Here is a 20,774-nt window from a genome sequence, read left to right on the forward strand (position 1 = left end):
CCTCGTACGTGTGACAACGACTGTTAGGTACTCGAGTGGATCTGACCAACTCACTGAGCGCCGGCGGATCTCGCCTCTCGCTTGGACAAGTGAGGTAAGTCGCATTTATGAGGGTGCAGGTTGATTTGGCGTTTTGTCCGATCATTTGTACTGTGAGCGGCCATTCGGTGGGCCTGGAGTGCTGCATCTTCTCTCTTCAGGCCGAGAGAGGTGGGAAAGCGGGTTCCCAGTACTCGAGTGGGCATGGTCAGCTCGCCGAATGCCGGCGGATCCGGCTCCTGATTCGGACAGCCGAGGTGAGCTGCATTTATGAATGTTCAGGTCGACTCGACACCTGCCCAATCTTTCGTACTGTGAGCGGCCACTTGACGACCTTGGAGTACTGTGCCCTCTCCCTTCGGGTCGAGAGGAGTGGGAAAGCCCGCCTCAGCACGTGGGGTAGCAGATATCTGGCTGTGTTAGCAGCCTTGAGGTTTGCTGGCGGATTTGAATACAGACTTGGTTAGGCGAGTTGTGATAAAGAGTGAATTCGCGTGGCTTTGGGCGACTTCCCCTTACAAGAGGATTTCTTGCGAGTTCACGGAGGTATTTTTTACCATCTACAAGACCCCCTTCAAAGTTTTCAGACCTAAACCGGCTTGTGTGTGGTCTGGAATACTTTGAATAAAGAAGTTTTTGGCGAGACAAGTACATTTGGTTTCTTTTAGGATTTTTAGCAAACCCTCAGCTATCAACGGGTTTGATATGCCTTTAACGATTACCGTTTGAATCGGGCTAGCCATACTATTCCCCTCAGGATGATGAGTTGTCGAGTAGTTTCTCTTAGACTTGATGCTAAGATTTCTACTCTAAACCTCAGCCATTCGAGGCATGGGCTTAAGCGAGGTCATCTCGTTGGCGGTTCCAAGTTTGGGACAAGTCATGTTATTTGTCGTTTGTCTCCAAGGGCGAATGAGCCGTTCAGGCAAAGTTAGGTTTTGGAAGTGGATTTTTGTTCGACTTGCGGATTTGGGTCGAGTTTTCGCAGGCAAGACCCTTCCTTTTGGGCGAGACTAGGTTCGACGTGGGTGAGCCACACGTCTGCTGGTGGGCTTCGTGCTTTCCAGCTAAGACGGCGTGGTTCCGTCACGGCCCGCTCTAACGTAAGCTTCGTGCGCCTCGTCTGAATCGTGGTCGTGGTTTTCGACCCCGGCCGTTGGATACAACCGTCAATTTCGACTCGGGTCCTGGGTTTTCGACCGGCCCATTTCCCGTCTTGACGTGGCACTTCGAAATGTCGGGGGCAATCTGGGCCGTTGATTTCGATCGTGGTTACGTCTCTCGTCCGCCGGTGCTTTTCTTTTTGAGGACGATCGTGGCCACGTTGGCAACTCCGCCTTTAAAAAGGTTGTTCTCTTCCTTTGAGGGTTACCGTGCTCGAAAATCTTGAAAATTTTCTAAGGAGAAAGAGTTCCCGCTTAATTCCCTCAATGGTGCCGAAATCCAAGAGGTATGTTGCGAAAGGAGGAGGTCCCGGACGCTATTCCGACCGCCTCGCCACCGGCGCACCCGTCAGCATACATGATACACACTTGGGTAAGTCGAGAGGTTAGTCTGACAACTTTGCGTAGGTTACAGACGTCGGGTTGGGGGGATGAGCATCGCTTGTCTCCCTTGGATTCAGTCATCTTTTGGTAGTTTCCCCGACTTAGGGCAAAGTCGCCCCCTTTTTGGGCGGATTTTGTATTTACTCATAAAGGATGATTTCTGCCTCTACAGGCGAAATCGACCTTTATTGGGCGAAGGCGAACTCGCTTTTGATAGGCGAGTTCGACTTTTTCTCTGGTAAAGGGGAGCATCGTTTTCACAGGCGGATCTCGTTCTAGTTGAGCGGGTTTCGCCTTCTGACAGGCGAATTAGCTCGTCTTTACTTGATTGGCGGATCTACCCTTAAGGAGGATCCTGTCTTGACTCTTTGGTTCTTTCTTACAGCGACCTTTTCTGACGAAGCTCTTCTGAAGGGCATGGCCATGGCTATACGGCGCCTCCCCGATTTCCCTCCTTGAATCCGGTGCCTGTGTTCTCTGCTGATAAGCCGGATGGCTTGATAAAGAGAGTCGCTGACGGGCACCATCTAACGCTACGTGAGTTGACCACCGACGCGGTGTTGACAGACAAGGCCAGGACAGAGTTACACAAGCCCCAGTTCTTGTTCGGCGATGCTGCGACTGATCCTTCGCTCCTGCTGATCAAGGAGAGCAGGTGGCTTCGCGCAATGGACGGGGTTCACAACTACCTTCCCAACATGCCGAGAGGGTTCTCTATCGTCGAGCTGCGCTCCCTTGCGGTTCCGAGGACAATGAATTGGGATTTGACCCCTACTCAAGACGGGGTGACTTGCGGCGTCATTACAGGCTCCACGGCTGGGGACGGGGGAGAGAGCTCTTGTAAACGGGTGACTGGGCGTGACTGGCCTGCGTCCGGGCCTACCTTCCAATGAGGCGCCTACTGGGGAGACGACGGCGGTCGCGAAGACTTTCCGTCATCGCTTCTTCCAAGCCGGCGGGAAATTTCCCCCGAAGGATTTCAGAGCTCCGGGATGGATCTACTCTGCGTCTGGCAACAAGACTTGGTGGTCCAAGATTACTGACTACATTTTGGTCGAGAACTCTGATCTTGCGAACTCAGAGCTGTATTCGGCCATTCAGGCCACTCGGCACGGTCTGAAGATTAATGCTTCCCAGTTCCACAGCATTTTGGAGCTGTATTGTGCGGATAGTGGCACGTTTTTCACCCCTAATGGTGAGCTCGGCATAGCCCTTCACGAGATGTACGATGTGTTAGGAAAGCCGTTGGGAGACTTTCCGTATGAGGAGTACGTTCCTGGTCAAGATGAGATCGACCAACTTTCTGACCGCTCCCCTTTGGTGGTCGAGACTTTGTGGGAATTGCTCTGTCACTATCATATATGCCTCAATACCTTAGGGGCGGTTGATCACAAAGGTAAGAAGAAAAGGGTGCCGGGGATCAGCCACAATAATTAGGCTGATTATTTATTCCCTGAGAACGATGTTAAGGGGAGGCCTGCTCTGCCGTTGAGCGGATGTGACCAGGCTGAAGTGGAAAGGAGGATGGCCGAAGGGGAAGCCACCGTAGTTCTCGAGCATGACGAGGGCGGGTTCAAATCTGGAACGGTCTTCCACTCGTTTCACCACCAGGCCAAGTCTCCTATATCTGGGAAGGCTCTGTTTGCGGGGTACCTCATGTTGTGGCTAAAGAGGTGCGTAATCCCCACTCACTCTTTTGAGGCTCTTCCCGTGGAAGTCTTGTACCCCGCGATTTGCTTAGCCCACGGGAGGTCCTATTCCTTGGTGTCGGCGATGGTAGCGTGTATCCATCGGGGGCTTCGCACCCTGACGACCCAATTGTCCTATTCCTTGGTGTCGGCGATGGTAGCGTGTATCCATCGGGGGCTTCGCACCCTGACGACCCAATTCTGTCGTGTATCGACTATTGATGAGGGGGACGGAGAGGTCATTAGGACCCCCAATCCTAGGGTGGGGTTGCCGTATACTTATTTGATGGCGTGGTTCGTCTACCACTGCGAATGCTTGATGAGCGCCTCTGCGACTCTTCCGGGAGACAGGTTTGTTCCGTTCGTTGAGCGCTTGGAGAGGTGCTCTTGGAAGTGTAAGGACATTCCCGACACGCGGAAGACGCTTTCCTTCCTTATTTTAGTGGAGGAGGATACGGGGAGTCTCTTAGAGATGCGCCGACGGCGGATCATCACACAGTTCTCTCGCGCGGCGCTTTTTGATGGTTGGTGAACATTTGGCCGGGGTATCATATCTTACGAACAGGTTCTGTATGCTATCTCGAGCCGTATATCCCTTGCAGGTTCGCCCGCCAGTTTGGGTACGACCAATTATACGTGGGCAACGCCAATCCCCACCTGCACTTCGAGGGCGGGCTGGTGGATGGAGCTCAGGGATGGTTCTGGACTCATGCTGGCGGTACCCATGCCCATTTTGAACTACCCGTGAAGGATCGTGATTTGCATCATACTCTCCTGTACTGCTGGTGGTATCGGGGTGCCAGCGCTAATCCCGAAGGCTTCTAGTTCCAAGGCTCGTGTTTGGCAGAGCAGGGGGTCCTCCCAGAAGGCCTCCCCGTACTTCAAGATGGAGGGGCCGCCAAACTGTTAAGGAGTGGTTGTCAGAGGATCCGGCTGAAGACACTGAAGGCGGCGACGTGGGTCCGGACGAGTCTGAAGCGCCCGAGGCCCGAGCTCCCTCTCCTGGTCCTTCGTTGGACCCCCAAAGTGAGCGGGGAGAAGCTGACGAGTTAATCCGGGCAGGCGAGCGACTGGAACGAGCCCAGAGCACAATAGCTGGGTGGATGGGAATACCCCTTCTATCTCTGAGTAGTTCGCTGATCTCCAAGCGGCAGCGGGAGATGGCGGTGGAGGGCAAGAAGGCCCGTTGCGAGGAAACTGTGGAGGCTGCCAGAGCGGCGGAGGGTCAGGATGATGCTGCCTCTGGGGCTGGAGCTGTTCGGTCTACCTCTTCTGCCGTATCGAAGGCGGCTCCGGTGACTTCGAAGGACACTCCTCCTCCATCTGGTGTGGGGCCACAGGCGGGGGTCTCAACGACTCCTACGCCCGCACCCGGAGGTAATAATTTTTGGTACTCTCGGGTACAAAGCCGGATCTGTATCTTCTGACATTTATGTCTAATTTGTGCAGGTGCAGCCGAGAGAGTAATCTCCATCCCTTCGGACGAAAAGGGGGAGACCGGAAACGGAAAAGAGCCCGGTGATTCAGGTAAGCATAGGTTTAAGTGTTGTTGATCCTTCTGAGCCGAAGGGGCATTTGTCAATCTTCTCTTTGCATCCGCAGTCGGCCCTTCTTATGAAGCTACTGGCAAGGAGGATCCTCCTTCTTGGGAGGGTCATTCGGCCGGAGAAATGGGTGAATCAGAGGCGGATGACGACGTCTCGATTCATGAGGCGCTATCTAGCGAGGAAGAGGCGTTGTCTCCTGAGGACGTGTCCGGCCAACAAGAGGAAACCTCCACTCCCGCGGGAGCACCGATTGGGGGTGAACCCTCATCGCAAGAGTCTCCGATTCAGAGGGGGACTTCCACTCGGTTGGTGGCCGCTTCCTCCTCTGTAGTGGCTAAAAAAAAAAACAACGCTACCCCGATGGCATCGGTGGTCCTACCAGCTTCGGCGTCTCTCACCCCCGTTTCTGCGGTTATGACCATCATCACTTCAATCGTAACCACGTGCCGTGGCTGCTACCCCGATGGCGTCGGCGGTCATACCGGCTTTGGCAGAGGAAGCCGCCCTTTCTCCCTTGGAACGTTTGTGGAAGAGGAGCACGGCCCGAGCCCTGGTTAACTTTCAAGACATCTTGGCTGACTGCGTCAAACTCGCCTTGGAGGAGAGTTGTCCTTTCGAGGAGCTCAAGGAGGACCTCGATCACAACATGTTCTTCTTAATCAAGAGGCTTGGCACCACCGCGGCGAAGCCGTACTTTTAGCGTCTGAAAGAAGTGGAGGAGGCTGTTCAGCAGTTGCTCGCCCTTCATGCGGAGCAGCAGTGGAAGACCGCAATTGTTGATCTCGCCTCCGACGAAGTCCGAGCAGCAGTGGAAGACCGCGATCGCCGCCTGAATGAGACTATGTCACTAGAGATAAGGTTGTCCGCAGAATTGGAGCAGGCCAAGGCTGAGGATGCACGAGTGGCCTATGAGCAACAAACAGCTGATAACCGCCTTTCTCGCCTATCCTCCGAGATAGAGGAACTGAAACAAGTTATAGCTAATGCACAGGCTTCTTTGGTCATTCAAGAGAAGGCTCGTGAGCAGGCGGCAAAGGAGTTGGAGGACATTGAGTCTCGTCGGCAATTGGTCGCCGATTCTGTTGAGGAGAAATATCGAGCTCTCAAGGAGGTCAAAGATGCCGTTCAGGACTTAGTCTCACGCACCGAGGAAGATCTTCTTCGAGAGGTCCTAAGGAGGCTTAAGCTTCGCCTAGCCGGAGAGATTCGTGAGGCGGAACTACGGTTGAAAGCTTTGTAATTTGCCCTTAATTCCCCGTTGTAATAGGATTTCTTTATGAATAAAATTATCCTTTTGCTCTTGATCACTATTACTTCTGTGCATGCTCCATTTTTTTTAACATGCGTTAGCTAGAGAGTCTTAGCTGTAGGGGTGTTTTCAGCTATCGGCGAATTTCGGCCGTAAGTTTGTTTCCTTCGTGGGCGGATTTCATCCGCAGGCGGATTGGGAACTGACTTAAGTTCCAGAGGGGTATGCGGATCCAATTGATTTTGGCCTGCGGGAACCTCAACGATGAATTTGACGTCGGGTGGACTCCGTTTTTAGTGGGCCACGTACTGATCCACGTGTACGTCAGCCAGGAGGATGTGGGCACGTCGTTTCGCATTAAATGCGGCGTAGTGGGGCTCTTCGTCTATCGCGCCCAGTTCGGACCGTTGCTTAAGATCGTGTCCAGGAACCGTCGGATCCTAGCCATCCAGGTGAGATCCGATTTGTTCGGCCTTACTCTCGGCTGTTTTGGCCCTGAACGGTCCAATCGAGTGGTGAGTAACCGTCTAGGATTTTTTTAGAGTATTTAACGCCCTTACCCTCTGTTAAGAGAGGCTATAGTTTCTTTCATTGTCTTCCCTAGAGGAAACCCAAGTTTTCTTTTCATCGTACCCATAATGGCACCGAAGGTAAAGAGAGCTGCTTCTAAGAAAAGGAAGGAGGCGTCTTCTTCGGGCACTGCTGAGGCCGCCGCGGCCGAAGGTATCTTTTCGTCCCGACTTTCACGTGGGTTGAGCAGATATTCTTCCTTTGACTCTTCCCTGTGTTATTGTTGTGTTTCATAGATCAAGAAGAGGCGCCGACCGCCGAAGAGCATGCGGCCGAGCCCATCCTAATATCTGACGACGAATCTGAAGGTCCTGCGACTTTCGCTGCCTCAGGCTCCGTTCCTCAGCCGGGAACCGAACCCTATCTCGAGGTTCCACCCATTGCGGCGCTCGCTCCGGGTCAAGAGCCTGCTTCCTATGAATCCTCGCCCTTGCAGGCTCGTGTCGAAGAGTTTGAGAATACCGTGAGGCAGGTGATTTCCCTCGTCAACCTTGGCATGGGCAGCTTTGATAGTTTCAGGCAATCTCTCCTGGATCGCGTGGTCGACTTTCGGCGGTCGGGCGAAAATCGGCTTGCTACACGTTGCATGCAGGAGCTCCGTCTTTTGGAGTCGCGTATGATAAGGCTAGAGACATTGCTACGAGAAGGTCCGGAAGTCGACGTGGAGTCTTGCCTGGTTCATGTCAGGCGTCAGGAAGCCTAGGAACAGGAGGTCTGTTCCAAAGAAATAGCGGACTTGGAATCCATCGTCAACTTCTGGGTGGGTCAACAACACTTGTTAGAGGAGCGAATTATCGACCTCAATCGCACTATATCTCGCCTGAGGGCCAAATTGGGGCAGGCAGAGGCGAATTTGAAGGGGCTCCAATCCGAGGTCGTAAAGGTCAGCAAGACCGCTGAGGCGAAAACTCAAAGCCTCCAAGCCTTGCGCCAGGAAGATGCTGCCGCCAGGTCAAGCTCTCCAAGACCGAATTCGGAAGGCGGCTGAAGACAAAGCTTGGGAGGACCACGCGAGAAGGGTGGGAGTGGCCAAAGAAGAGCTCTCCTCTTTTAGCCTATCCGACTGAGATCTCGGACTTGTGATTGTGTTAAGACATTTTGCTTGTGACTTGTTTGTTTACGAAGCCATAACTTTGTTCAAATGTATTGTCTTAAAAACTGGGTGCATGTTTTGCTTCTTGAATGTAATATTATGACTTTCGCAGTTGCAAAAACCATAACTTTGTTCAAATGTACTGTCTAGAAGCATCTAATGAAGTTCGTGTCTTCTTGTTACGCACACCTCCTTTTAGTATGTCGTCGTTCGGTGTTTTGCTTGCATGGCCGACGGTGACTTAATTCTAGGCGTCAAAAAATGCTGAGAGATATCCAAACACAGCTCAAAAGGAAGTCATCCAAAATGTCAAAAAGAACACAAGTATAGACTGTCTCGCACGCGAGACAGACTTGACTGTCTCGCCGTGAGAGACAGTCTTTACTGTCTCGCCGTGCGAGACAGAGTTTACTTTCTCGCACGTGAGACAGTTCTCAGATGGTCAAAACCACCTTTGTAACTGCTCTACACGTGGCCACTAACTGTTCAAGAACGTGGGAAACGTCGTGGGCGAGAATCACGTGGATAACTGCCAAAATAACAGAGTTTGAAACGTGGGTGGGAAGGCAGTTAAAACAAAAACTGCCTGACGGTTACTGTTTCCGAGACAGCGTTTTACATGGTCTCGCGGGCGAGACAGCAAACACATGTCTCGCCCGCCGAGACAGCAAATGCTGTCTCGCGAGCCTGTTTTCCGCCAACTGTTCATAGGGGCTATAAATACCCCCCGAAGGCCATTTTTTGAGGGGGCGGAGGAGAGAGCATCCACAGGCTGATCATTTTGAGCACTTCAGAGCAATCCAGAGCAGAGAGAGAGAGCAGAGTTCGTGAACTTCCAGCAACTCCTTGGAATTGAGCTTTGACTTGATTTTAAGAAGAACGACTATCTTACTTCGATAAGATATCGTTTCAAGTTCTCACTTCGATAAACGAAGTTAGAATCATAAACCCCTCACGATTCAATCAGAATCTGTGATTTGGTGGTCCACGAGTCAAAGCACTCCCGGCACAGGCAAAGATCCCACGCAAGCAGCGATCCAAACAACGATCCTGCGTTTGTTTCTCAAGAGTTGTAATTTTCTTTTGTTGTGTAAATGAGGTCTTATAAAAAGACTATTCCTTTGAATTTATTATAATCGACCGAAGATATAATGAATTTCATGACAAAACCAACTTTTGACGCAAACATTAATATTGTAGGCGAAACCCCTCGAACGGTGATGAGTTTACGTCGAAGGTTCGACTCCGGTATAGGCGAGTTTACGCTGTAGGCAAACTCGAGTGATTGCGAATTAGCACTGCAAGCCACTCTCCAGAATGCTGGTGAGTTCCTGCTGTAAGTGAAACTAGCTTGATGGCGAGTTTGCTTGAAGGTTAACTGACTGTTGGCGAATTCAGGCTGCAGGCGAAACTCTTATGGTGGCGAGCTCGTATTGAAGACCAAATCTGACCGTTGGCGAGTTTAGACTACAAGCGAGACTTATGGGAAGGCAAGTTCACGCTGCAGACCCCAGCGGGTGACTAGCCATGAGATCGTAGATGGCCTGTCCCTTGACTGATTTTTGTGGCATGAAGTGGATGTCATATTTAGAGAGCAGAAGTGCCCACCTGGCCAGGCGCCAGTTTAACGCTACAGGTTGTGTCATGAAGACCCGGATGGGATTCATCCGGGAAATAACGTGAATTGTCTGGCCAACCAGGTAGTGTCGCATCTTTTGGATGGCGAATACTAAGGCCAGGCATTCCTTCTCGACCATTGGGTATCGCTGTTCGGCGCCTTGCAAGGTTCTGCTCAGGTAGTAGATGCCTTTCTCGTGGCCCGCATCATCGTTTTGCGCCAAGAGGGCGCCTGGAGAATGTTCCATGGCCCATAAATATATGAGGAATGGTTTCCCTGAGATTGGCGCCGCAAGGACAGGCGGGTTTGAGAGATAAGCCTTGATTTCTTCAAAGGCCTTTTGGCAAGGCTCGTCCCACACGAAGGAAATACCTTTCTTCATTAGCTTGGAGAAGGATTGACATTTGCCCGAAAGATTTGAGATGAACCTTCGGATGTAAGCCAATCGTCCCTGAAGCCCTCTTAGCTCTTTAAGGTTTCGGGGCGGTTGAAGCTCTTGAATAGCTCGCACCTTGTCTGGATCAATCCAGATTCCTTTCGTCGTGATGACGAAACCGAGGAATTTGCCGCTAGACATCCCTAAGAATGACTTAGTAGGATTCATCTTGAGTTGATGAGTCCTCATGAGTTCGAACATTGCCTTCAAGTCTTGGAGGTGGTCCTCCTTATGGCGACTCTTCACGACCAGGTCATCCACGTAGCATTCGATCGTCTTCCGCAGATGATCTCAGAAGATCATACTCATGGCGCGTTGGTAGGTTAGGCCAGCGTTTTTGAGTCCGAAGGGCATAACGGTGTAGCAGTACATCCCCATGGGGGTTCTGAATGAAGTGTGCTTCTCGTCCTCAGGGTGCATCTTGATTTGATTGTACCCCGAGAAACCATCCATGAAGGACATCCTCTCGAATCTGCACGTGTTGTCAATGATGACATCCTCAGGGTGCATCTTGAATGAACAGATCCCTCACACTGACATCCGAGTCCCATGCCGAGGTTGTTGACGATTGATCCCCCGAGCATGCATAGTCGGAATCCTCGTTGGCGTAAAAACACAAATCCGACGAAGAGGAGGAATAGCCTAAGCCTCTCCGAGTCTTGTTGAAGTAATTTGAGGGTTTCCCTTTGGGTACGTAGGCAGGTCGGATGACCGTTCTGCGCCCTCGACCGTAATTCAATCCCTCCAAGCGAGTGAGGTCATACCCCATGTCGCTCATCATGCGCTTCGCAACTTGACTGTATTGCGAAAACTGGGGCGCCGGGTCCTCGTCCTCAGATTCGTCCCATAGCGTGCGTATGGGATGATCGATTCGACCGAAGATAATATCTTTTCGATACTTATTCCGTGCTGGCACAATGAGCACAGCTTGTGATGACTTGATCGGTTGTGCCTTGGTGACGTATGACGAGCATACTGGCAAGTGCAGGGAAGGATCACTGTAGAGTTTTGACCATAGGTTATTGGGCGCATCATCCTCGGATGTGGAGCAAGACGACAAATAAGCAAAGTTGGACTTCTCATTCATGATAATTTCCTCCGCCTGAACAGCGTTGGTTACATTGTGACTCTCGTAACCGATTACAATTGACTCGAAGCTCGCTGTCCGCCTCGTTGCCGCTCTCCGGGTCCTCCGCCGGCGGCACGTCGGGGTCCTGGTACAGCAGAGAATCCGTGAAGTAGTTTTCGACGCCTTTAAAGGGTTGTCTGTCGGCCACTACCGTCTCCACTCGCTCGTAATCGTCCACATACCTCAGGCATTGGTGAAGGGTGGATGGGACTATTCGGTTGCCATGGATCCACGGACGTCCCAAAAGCACGTTGTAGGAAGGTTCGGCATCGATGACGTAGCATGTCACCTCCGTCTTCATGTCGCCTATTCGACATTTCAGGCAGATTTTGCCGAGCGGCCGAGTCCCTGTGGTGTTGAAGCCAAAGATGGTCGTCGTGTTCGAGGATAGGCGCTTTGACGGTATCCCCAAGTGTTTGATCAATTTTAAAGGTACGATACTCAACGCAGACCCTGGGTCGACCTGAATTCGATCCACCTTTGACGAACCGACGTACCCCGTAAAGTATAATGGTCTGTCATGAGATGTGCTCTTGATGAGCATGTCCTCCGGGTGAGAATCGCGTCGTTCCCCGTGAGGAATCCGGTCTGTGCCATGAAGAAGTAAATATGTTGTGAGGGCGAGCCCTTGCCATCAAACTGCACCAAACTAATCGGCTTGAACTTCACCGGGTAGGGGACCGTATCCCATTCGACAGGGTAGGGTCGGACCACCCCCAGCTTGTTCATGTTCTGCTGAAGTTTGAGTGCGTTGAGCTAATTTTAGAACTCGTCGAACCACTTGTCGCGGGTGCTACCCCTGTATGCGACGTTCCTATCGACGTCTTAGAAGAGTAATCGGATTGCGGATTACTATTATCTTCCATCTCAGTCGCCGGACGATGAGGAGGTACCCACTCCTTATCCCCTGTTCGCCGGGGTACGATGCGCGGGGTTCTCTTCTTCTTCTTTTTTTTTGTTCAAGAGTTGCTCCATCATCTCCCTTAGGGAATCTATGGTCGCCTGTTGCTCTTCGAGCTTCTGGACGACCGTCTGCTCATGGGCGAGTTCGACCATGTGTACCCTTGTTCGCGCGTCTTGGCTTGAGCGTGAGGTTTGGGACGTGGCCGGAGTTCGACCATGTGTACCCTTGTTCGCGCGTCTTGGCTTGAGCGTGAGGTTTGGGACGTGGCCGCCGCCGAGTGAACCTCGTCTTCGCCGCAGGAGGATGTGGAGTAATCAAACCCGATGCTTACCCCTCTGCGACTACGGGTACGCTGGTATATACCCTCTTGTCGGTGTTGAGAGAACCGAGGGTTAGGCCCCAGGACGAAGTCCGAGTCTGGTGAGTCGGGGAGTACCGTCTTGCCCTTGTCCGTCATGTTAACTGTGGCGGACGGGAGCTCTAGGTCGTCGGCAGCGCGTCCTTTTTGGCGACGACGCTTTCGACGGGAGGGCCTTGGTCGAGAGGGCTGTTGAGAAAGTCTCTCAAACACCGAAGATTTCGCTGTTCCTACGCATTTGCAGTCGGCGAGTACCGTGTGGATGAGCCTCTCGCAATGGCACTGAGGATTCGCCTCATGTATGGTGCGTTTGCGAGTTAAGTATTCCCGGAGATCTTCCGTGGGTGGTTGGTGACAACCCCCAGCATCAGAAGGATCGCTCGGGTGAGTGCACGAGAGATCTTTGGACGTGCTCTCTGGTGCGCGTTGAGTGGAACGTTTTGGTGCTGGAGTTAGGCGATCTCGCCTTGACGGGCGAGTTTTCACGTTCGGGCGAACTCCAGCATGCAGGCGAGTTTCAACCCTTCGTTTGAACGAGCGGGTTCGTGAGGTGTCGCCTACTTTTTTACGTTCATCCGCCAAAGGGTTATGGCGAGGCTCGCCAACCTTCGAGGATTCGCCTATCCGGGTAGGCTCGCTTGCTGGAGGTGATTTATTCGCATCAGGGATGTGACCTGAGAAGCGAAGTCCACCTGAGTGGGTGGCCCTGTCTTCCTCGGTCGGCACTCCTGATTTGGAGGGCCTTCCGATGTCGGGCAAGTTGCCCTCCCGCCTAGCGTTTCTTGGGCCCGTATGGTAATTCAGGCCCTTGTGTGAAACGGAGGTTTGGGCCTCCTGCCTGACGGGCGTCTGCCGTCGCTGTTGGCTAGCTCTTCCGGCGAGGAGAGCATCACCGCGGGTTGTGGCAATGTATTCTGTGCCGGAGTGAACCGGCGTTTCCTCTGGGACAGGTGTCTGTAGGGGTCGCTTGGAGACCCATCTGGCAGACCCTTGCCCCCTGCTCTCTATCTCTGGCTTGGCCTTGATCGATTGTGAGGGAGCGGGTTCCCCTGACGAGACTCGGGAGGAACCCTCAGGTGCGGAGGCTTTAACCGTTTGAGGTTGGCCTCGGCGCACGACTCTGTGGCGTTTGCGGGACGCATCGCCACCAGAGGAGGAAGAAGACAAGTACTCTTCATACTTGGCTTGGTCGAACTCGATCTCTAGGGACTCCACAGTCGTCCCCACTGACCTCGTCGAACTGAGCTACCACCATTTCGTTTGAAGAAACAGCTCCTCCCACTGTGGTCACCATCTTCTGTAGGGTGTAAATTTGGATTTCCCGAAAACAGGGAATTTTGTTTGTATTGATAAGAAGGCTTATCACAAACTAATAAATCAAAATTACAACAGAAGCAGAGGGAATGCCTTCTTTGTTTAATGTGGGGACTTTTGGTAGCTACAGGATGCTTCGCTCGATGCTCGTGTCGAGTCTACTTCCCTTGGACCGTTCAACCGAGGTCGCTGGGGAGCTTCAGTACGCAGTAGAAGCTCAAGTCGATGGAGTTCGGATCTGCTAGTTCGTCGGCGATCAGGGCTCTGAACTAGGCAGTGGTGCTGTAATGCAAAGATTATGCAAAAAGCTTGGTCTCCATCCCCTTTTTCTCAGAGTTTTCCGACCTCTTTTAAAGGTTGTTGGAAGAGGCTCTTAAATGAAAGAGAGACAGTTCTGCTATTCCCTAAATTATGGGATGTGACCATACGTTGCTCAGAGATATTCTATTGTTCAGCTGTACCATGAGCGGTCCTTCGAGGAGCCATGTTTTGCATCACGTTATGTAGGAATGGGAAAGCCCCTCCTCGTACGTGTGACAACGACTGTTAGGTACTCGAGTGGATCTGACCAACTCACTGAGCGTCGGCGGCTCTTGCCTCTCGCTTGGACAAGTGAGGTAAGTCGCATTTATGAGGGTGCAGGTTGATTTGGCGTTTTGTCCGATCATTTGTATTGTGAGCGGCCATTCGGCGGGCTTGAAGTGCTGCGTCTTCTCTCTTCAGGCCGAGAGAGGTGGGAAAGCGGGTTCCCGGTACTCGAGTGGGCATGGTCAGCTCCGCCGAATGCCGGCGGATCCGGCTCTTGACTCGGACACTCGAGTGGGCATGGTCAGCTCGCCGAATGCCGGCGGATCCGGCTCCTGATTCGGACAGCCGAGGTGAACTGCATTTATGAATGTTCAGGTCGACTCGACATCTTCCCAATCTTTCGTACTGTGAGTGGCCACTTGACGGCCTTCGAGTACTGTGCCCTCTCCTTTCGGGTCAAGAGGAGTGGGAAAGCCCGCCTCAGCACGTGGGGTAGCAGATACCTGGCTGTGTTGGCGGCCTTGAGGTTTGCTGGCGGATTTGAATACAGACTCGGTTAGGCGAGTTGTGATAAAGGGTGAATTCGCGTGGCTTTGGGCGACTTCCCCTTACAAGCGGATTTCTTGCGAGTTCACGGAGGTATTTTTTACCGTCTACAGCCCAGTGGAAAAATCAAGAGAAAATGCCAAAGCCCAAATGTCAAAGCTCAAAAGTCCAAACTAAAGCCAAAGACCCAAACCCAAAAGCCAAATACAAGAAGATCTGCGGACATCACACAGGAGAAGGGCAGGCATCGATGCCGGTATCGATGCCTGCATCGATGCCTACATCGATGCCTGCATCGATGCGGGCATCGATACCCTGGGCAGTTAGTTACGAATCTAAGGCTGATTTTTGATGTTTTTGGATAAGATTTCAATTCAATGGCTCTTATTCACTGATGTTTACTATAAATAGGGGTAAAGAGTGAGGGGTTAGAGGTGTGAAAATTTTTGTAACTCCTTTTGGAGAGGAGGACTACTCTTAATTGAGAAGGCCTTCCAAATTTGTAACTTTTTGTTACAATTAATAATAATAATTTTTTTTACCACTTTAAATATTTTTTCTCTTTGTTGTATGATGAAGATGGAGATGAAGAATTGTTTAGAGGTTTGCATTTCTTTTCTTTTTCTCTTTTGTTTCTTTTTTATTGCTTATTAGTTTAGATTTATTTCTATGCTTATAGTTAGATTTTATTTTCTTGTTAAATAGCCAAGAGGCTAGAACCCTCTTGCCTTAGATTTATTTCATGCTTATAGAGTAGATTTATTTTCTTGCATTTAATTCTTGTAATTTATTCTGTAGTTTAGATTTTGCAATTTATTTTGTAGTTAGATTTTAATTTCTTGCACTATTCACCTTGAGGCTAGAACCCTCTTGGATTTAGTTTTTCTTTTTGTTTATTTTTATTTTGTTTGATTCGCCTTTAGGCTAGAACCCTCTAGAGAATCACCTTTTTCTAAGAAGTGGGTTCAATTTTAGATTACACATATCTATAATTGAATCCACCATCTTTAATTTCTTGCATTTTCTTTTATTCTTGAATTTTATTTTTGATTTATTTCTCAATTTTATTCATTCTTCTTTCTTGCCTTATTGATCACATTTATTCTCAAACACATTATCACTCTCATTATCTCTCCACAATCACATTCACTCGTCACTCCTATTTGTCACGCACACAACATAAGAACCGGTTTTATATTTTCTCCTACAAAAACACCTTGCTCGTGGGATCGATATCTTTATACTATAATTTGACACAGTTGTGCACTTGCAACCTTTTTGGTGCATGTTTATGCCGCATCAACTATATTGCTTGTTGAAGAAAAACCTTGAACACTAGATTTGATGAAGTATGTTATTGTCGCAAAGGTTTAATATGATATCACTACTTTGAAAATTAATTATTGGAAAATTTAGGACTGACTGCACTGAGTTATGTAACCCCGACGTCTAAACAATAAATAGACCTCAGGGGCGTGACATGAGTACACCGTCAAACTCATAAGGTTGAAATAAAAAAACCAACCCAAAAATCATTAAAGCGTAATTAAAAGGATCTTATTAGCCGTTTAAATAAATCGCTCTCCAAAACATTGATGTTGAAGATCCATGAAGAAGCAATGTTGTAGTTGAATGCAAAGGGCATTTCTCCTCACTAAAGAAATCCTACGATGTTGAGCTCGATGAGAAGAAGTTGAATGAGGCACTGGGGTTCAATTTTTGAAATCAAAGTCTCTCACAAAACCCTAAAATAGATCTCCCCTTTTTCTTTGTTCTCTTCTTTTTTTTATTATGATCTCTATCTCCTCTTAAATAGGACTCAATAAAATATGAAAGAGATACTCAAATTAGAGTCCAACTTGAAAATCAAACAGTTCGATGAATGACTAAGATTAAGTCTTGAAATCTGCCAAAACCCATTACGACCATCGAGGGTTGATCAGGGATCATCAATAGTGGATGATAATCATCGATGGTTACTTGTAGTCCAACGACTGTGCAAATTCTGATTTCTGGATTTTAGTGATTGTTAACTGTAATCCAACGATGGTCTATGCGATCATTGATGGTTGACTATAGACCATCTATGGTTCGATTTCTAATTTCTAAAAAATACAGAATGTTTCCTGTAGTCCATCAACGGTTCAAGGCTGAAATCAACTATAGTGTTGATTTTTGCATCATTTTGAACCGCGACTTGTTCATACCTGTTTATTTTTAAAATATATCATCTCACAAACTAATCTGTAGCAAAAGAGACTTTGTTAATGCTATGGTGTTTTTAGTCACCAAAGTATGGCCCTTTGCCAGCAACGGACAAGTGTCCTCCTGCATGCACCGCTCAAATCGAATTGATGGTCAGGACCACCAAAAATCCCGACTTAGCCGACTTGCCGAGTCGACATCTCCTTAGATCGACTTGAAGGAAAGTACTTGTCGATCCTCTTGTCGAAGATGACTCCCTATGAGCCCACTCGACCAGTTATTCAACGTCTTACATTGTCGACTCGAAAGGCGTTATTTCTTGACACCCCCCGCTACAAGCCAAAGGAATACTTCAACCTCGAAACTCCCTCACTGATAGCACATCAGTGTCACATTAAATGCTTGGAAGATACCACCATTTCTTCATCCTTTGCACTATTCTCAATTATACTGAGTGCCTCCCTCCACTTTTGTGCTTTCTCTACCAGTGCTTTTTTTCCTCTTCTATTGGGATGATTACTCCATTCCAATTATTGTATTGTAATGATACATCCCTTTGTATACCATCGTTAAGGTAGGGACTTTTCAAAATTCTTCTTACCATACATCCATACAAGGTGACTACAATTCTTTCTTCCTCCAATTGTCTATGTTCGTTGAGAATCTTATCCTATAAAACCTCGCTCTAAAGGGTTTGTGGCTCTTCATTATTTGAGGTAATTTGTTGGCAATCATAATTATAGGTACGTTCCTCTTTTTCTTGAAAACCTTTGAGTATTTTGAGTCCAAGCGACATTCTTGCCCATCAAGCACCTTTAAAAGGTTATTAACGAAATAGGATCCCTCCATGGTGGACCCTACGCTTTCTCCTCCTTGGTCGCTTATCTTAGTGTGCTCGTGATATTCGTCAAAGACCCATATTTATGACACATCAGATCACACTGGCTTCATGAGCCACTCATCTCATCTCATTAATGTTGAAATGATAGTGCCCATCACACAGCTGATCCACAACCGACATCTGTAAAGTAGATGCTGACTCAGTCACCAGCTCAGGCAAACTAAGCTTGTATGGCAGAAGAAGAGAAATCTTAGCCTGAATGATAGAAGGTGGCTTCCAACAATGTCGAATGGCTCTTTAGAGCTGGTTTCATTCAGGAAGTCTAATACCCAGAATGGCTGGCCAACGTGGTGTTGATAAATAAGGTGTTGAACAAATGGAGGATGTGTGTGGACTTCACCGACCTTAACAAAGTTTGCTCCAAGGGTAGCTATCCTCTGTCTCAAATCAATCAGTTAGTTGATGAGAGTGTGGGGCACAAGCTTCTTAGCTTTATAGATGTCTTCTTCGGCTATAACCAAATTTTCATAGCCGAACATGACCAAGAGAAGACCTCCTTTATCACCAATGAAGGGACCTATTGCTAAAAGATGATGCCCTTCGGACTGAAGAACATTGGGGTCACTTACTAGAGACTTGTCAATAAGGTATTCTAGCATCAGATCGACTGCAATTTAGAAGCTTATGTGGATGACCTGCTGGTGAAGTCGAAACAAGTGTCAACCCATATATTAGATCTGGATGAGACCTTCTCCACCCTCCGACACTACCGCATGAAGCTCAATCCCACCAAATGTGCCTTTGGGGTACAATCGGAAACGTTCATGGGGTTCATTATTACATAGAGAGACATAGAGATCAAACCCGAAAAGATAGCCGCTATAGAGTGACTGCCCAAGCCGCGCACCTTGAAGGATGTCCAGAAGTTGAACGGGAAGATTACGACGATGGGTTAATTCCTCTCGAAATCTGCTAAGAGGAGCCTCATGTTCTTTAAAACCTTGAGGGGAATCAAAAACTAGAAGGAGATCATGATTTGGATGGCTGAATGCAGTGTAGCTTTTTAGTATCTCAAGATCTACTTGAGTACCAAAACCATTGCTAAGCCAACCCATGGGGGAGACTTTGAAACGCGAAGATGAATTCCACGTTTAGAAGGGGCTAGTTGACTTGTAACCTCTTCTGTAGAGCGTTGTAAGGACCATTGTTCAATAATCTTTACTTTAGCTATTGTGGGGTGTGAAAATCGTCATATTGTAATTCTCACAGTTGATTGTAAAGACCACTGAATAGAGTTTTCATCAATTGTCGGAAGCGTCGTTGATTTGTAACTCTTCTCGATCTATATGAAAAGTCCTCCATTTGTAGTTTTCATTTGTTAACATGAAAGTTATCTGATTGTAACTTTCATTATCGAGATATGGGAGTCGTCGGATTGTAACTCTCCTCATTGAAGCTTGATGGGGATCAACTATCTATTGTGATTTTTAGACAGCCTACAGAACCCCCTCCAAAGTTTTTAAAAGTTTGCGGTTGACTGTGATGAATTTTCGGAATACTTTGGATCCTGAAATTTGATTGATTGATTATCTGCTTCGTCTGATTCGAAGACATCGCGAACCTGGTTGCCAAAGTGTTGAAATTATGCTTCCTTGAACCAAACAAGGTAATTTTTGTGTCTTGGTGATAATGAACTTAGTCAAACAAGCTAAAGCCCAAGTCATCACTGATGAATCAAACAAGAATGATGATGACAACGAATTTGTCTGGGTCCTTGAGATACTCTACTCAGTCTGCGATGAGGTGTATTCTCCAGATTCCGTCTGGCTCCTTGAGATACTCCACTCAATCTGCAATGAGGTGTGTTCTTCGGATTTTGTCTGGATCCTTCAGATACTCCACTCAATCCGCGATGAGGTGTGTTCTTTGGATTTTGTCTGGATCCTTCAGATACTCCACTCAATCTGCGATGAGGTGTGTTCTTTGGATTTTGTCTGGATCCTTCAGATACTCCACTCAATCTGCGATGAGGTGTGTTCTTTGGATTTTGTCTGGATCCTTCAGATACTCCACTCAATCTGCGATGAGGTGTGTTCTTCGGATTTTGTCTGGCTCCTTGAGATACTCCACTCAATCTGTGATAAGGTGTGTTCTTCGGATTTTGTTTGGATCCTTCAGATACTCCACTCAATCTGCGATGAGATGTATTCTTTTATCCATAGAATTCTTATAGGCATTGATGAACACTCGACGTGCAGCTTTTAGCCTCATTAATCTTAGTGAGAATGTTAAGCCACTTAAGAGAATGAGCCGTGTGCGGCTTCTGACTTCATTAATTTTGGTGGGAATGTTAAGCCACTTAGGAGAATGAGCTGTGTGCAGCTTCTAGCTTCATTAATCTTGGTGGGAATGTTAAGCCACTTAGGAGAATGAGCCATGTGCGGCTTCTGGCTTCATTAATCATAGTGGGAATGTTAAGATACTTAGAAGATTGAGCCGTATGCAGCTTCTGGCTTTATTAATCTTGGTAGGAATGTTAAGCCGCTTAGGAGAATGAGCCGTGTGCGGCTTCCGTCTTTATTAATCTTAGTGGGAATCTTAAGCCACTTAGAAGAATGAGCCGTGTGCCGGATCAAGTTTGACGATTTTAGCATCGTTGACTGTAACCTATTTGTACTCATCCAAGAGGTTGCATAACTGCTTGTCATACACAAGTTTCTTCTCGGACTTGGTCACCTTGATGGCTAACGTCAGCCTCTCTTTATTTATTTGAACATGTGTCGTAGCCTCTGTTGTCGAGATGTTGTTTTTGTTATGGTCAAAATGCGTGGGTGAACTCTGCGTTTGAGAATTTAGAACATGTGGGTGAGTCTCGCGTTTGGAAGCTCAACCAACTCGAACGCCAAAATCATGTTTGGGTGGGATTCTAGCCTAGAATCTCGTCCCGATTTGACAGCTCACAGCTGTCTATAAATAAACCGCTGGGGGTCAAATCAAGAGTCATTCGACTCTTCTGAATTTTTTAACGAAAATTTTTGTTTTTATCTTTGGCGAATACTGTTCATCTTCCCCATCTAACAATATCATTGGCGCCTAAGAAGAAAACTGTCTCTCGACCCTCCAAATCCAACGTCGTCGCGGCTCAAGGCTCATCATCGTCTG

At 48.5% G+C, this 20,774-nt stretch overlaps 1 protein-coding gene across 1 annotated transcript; it reads left to right on the forward strand.

Moving 5' to 3' along the window:
* LOC109821076 lies at positions 4,435-6,061 on the forward strand. Its single transcript, XM_020387271.1, has 4 exons — positions 4,435-4,651; positions 4,724-4,801; positions 4,877-5,025; positions 5,555-6,061. Exons 1-4 carry the CDS (start codon positions 4,435-4,437, stop codon positions 6,059-6,061), a joined length of 951 nt encoding a protein of 316 aa, XP_020242860.1.

This window comes from Asparagus officinalis, chromosome 8 (genome assembly GCF_001876935.1).
Source record: "Asparagus officinalis chromosome 8, Aspof.V1, whole genome shotgun sequence".
In the NCBI taxonomy this organism is placed as follows: domain Eukaryota; kingdom Viridiplantae; phylum Streptophyta; class Magnoliopsida; order Asparagales; family Asparagaceae; genus Asparagus; species Asparagus officinalis.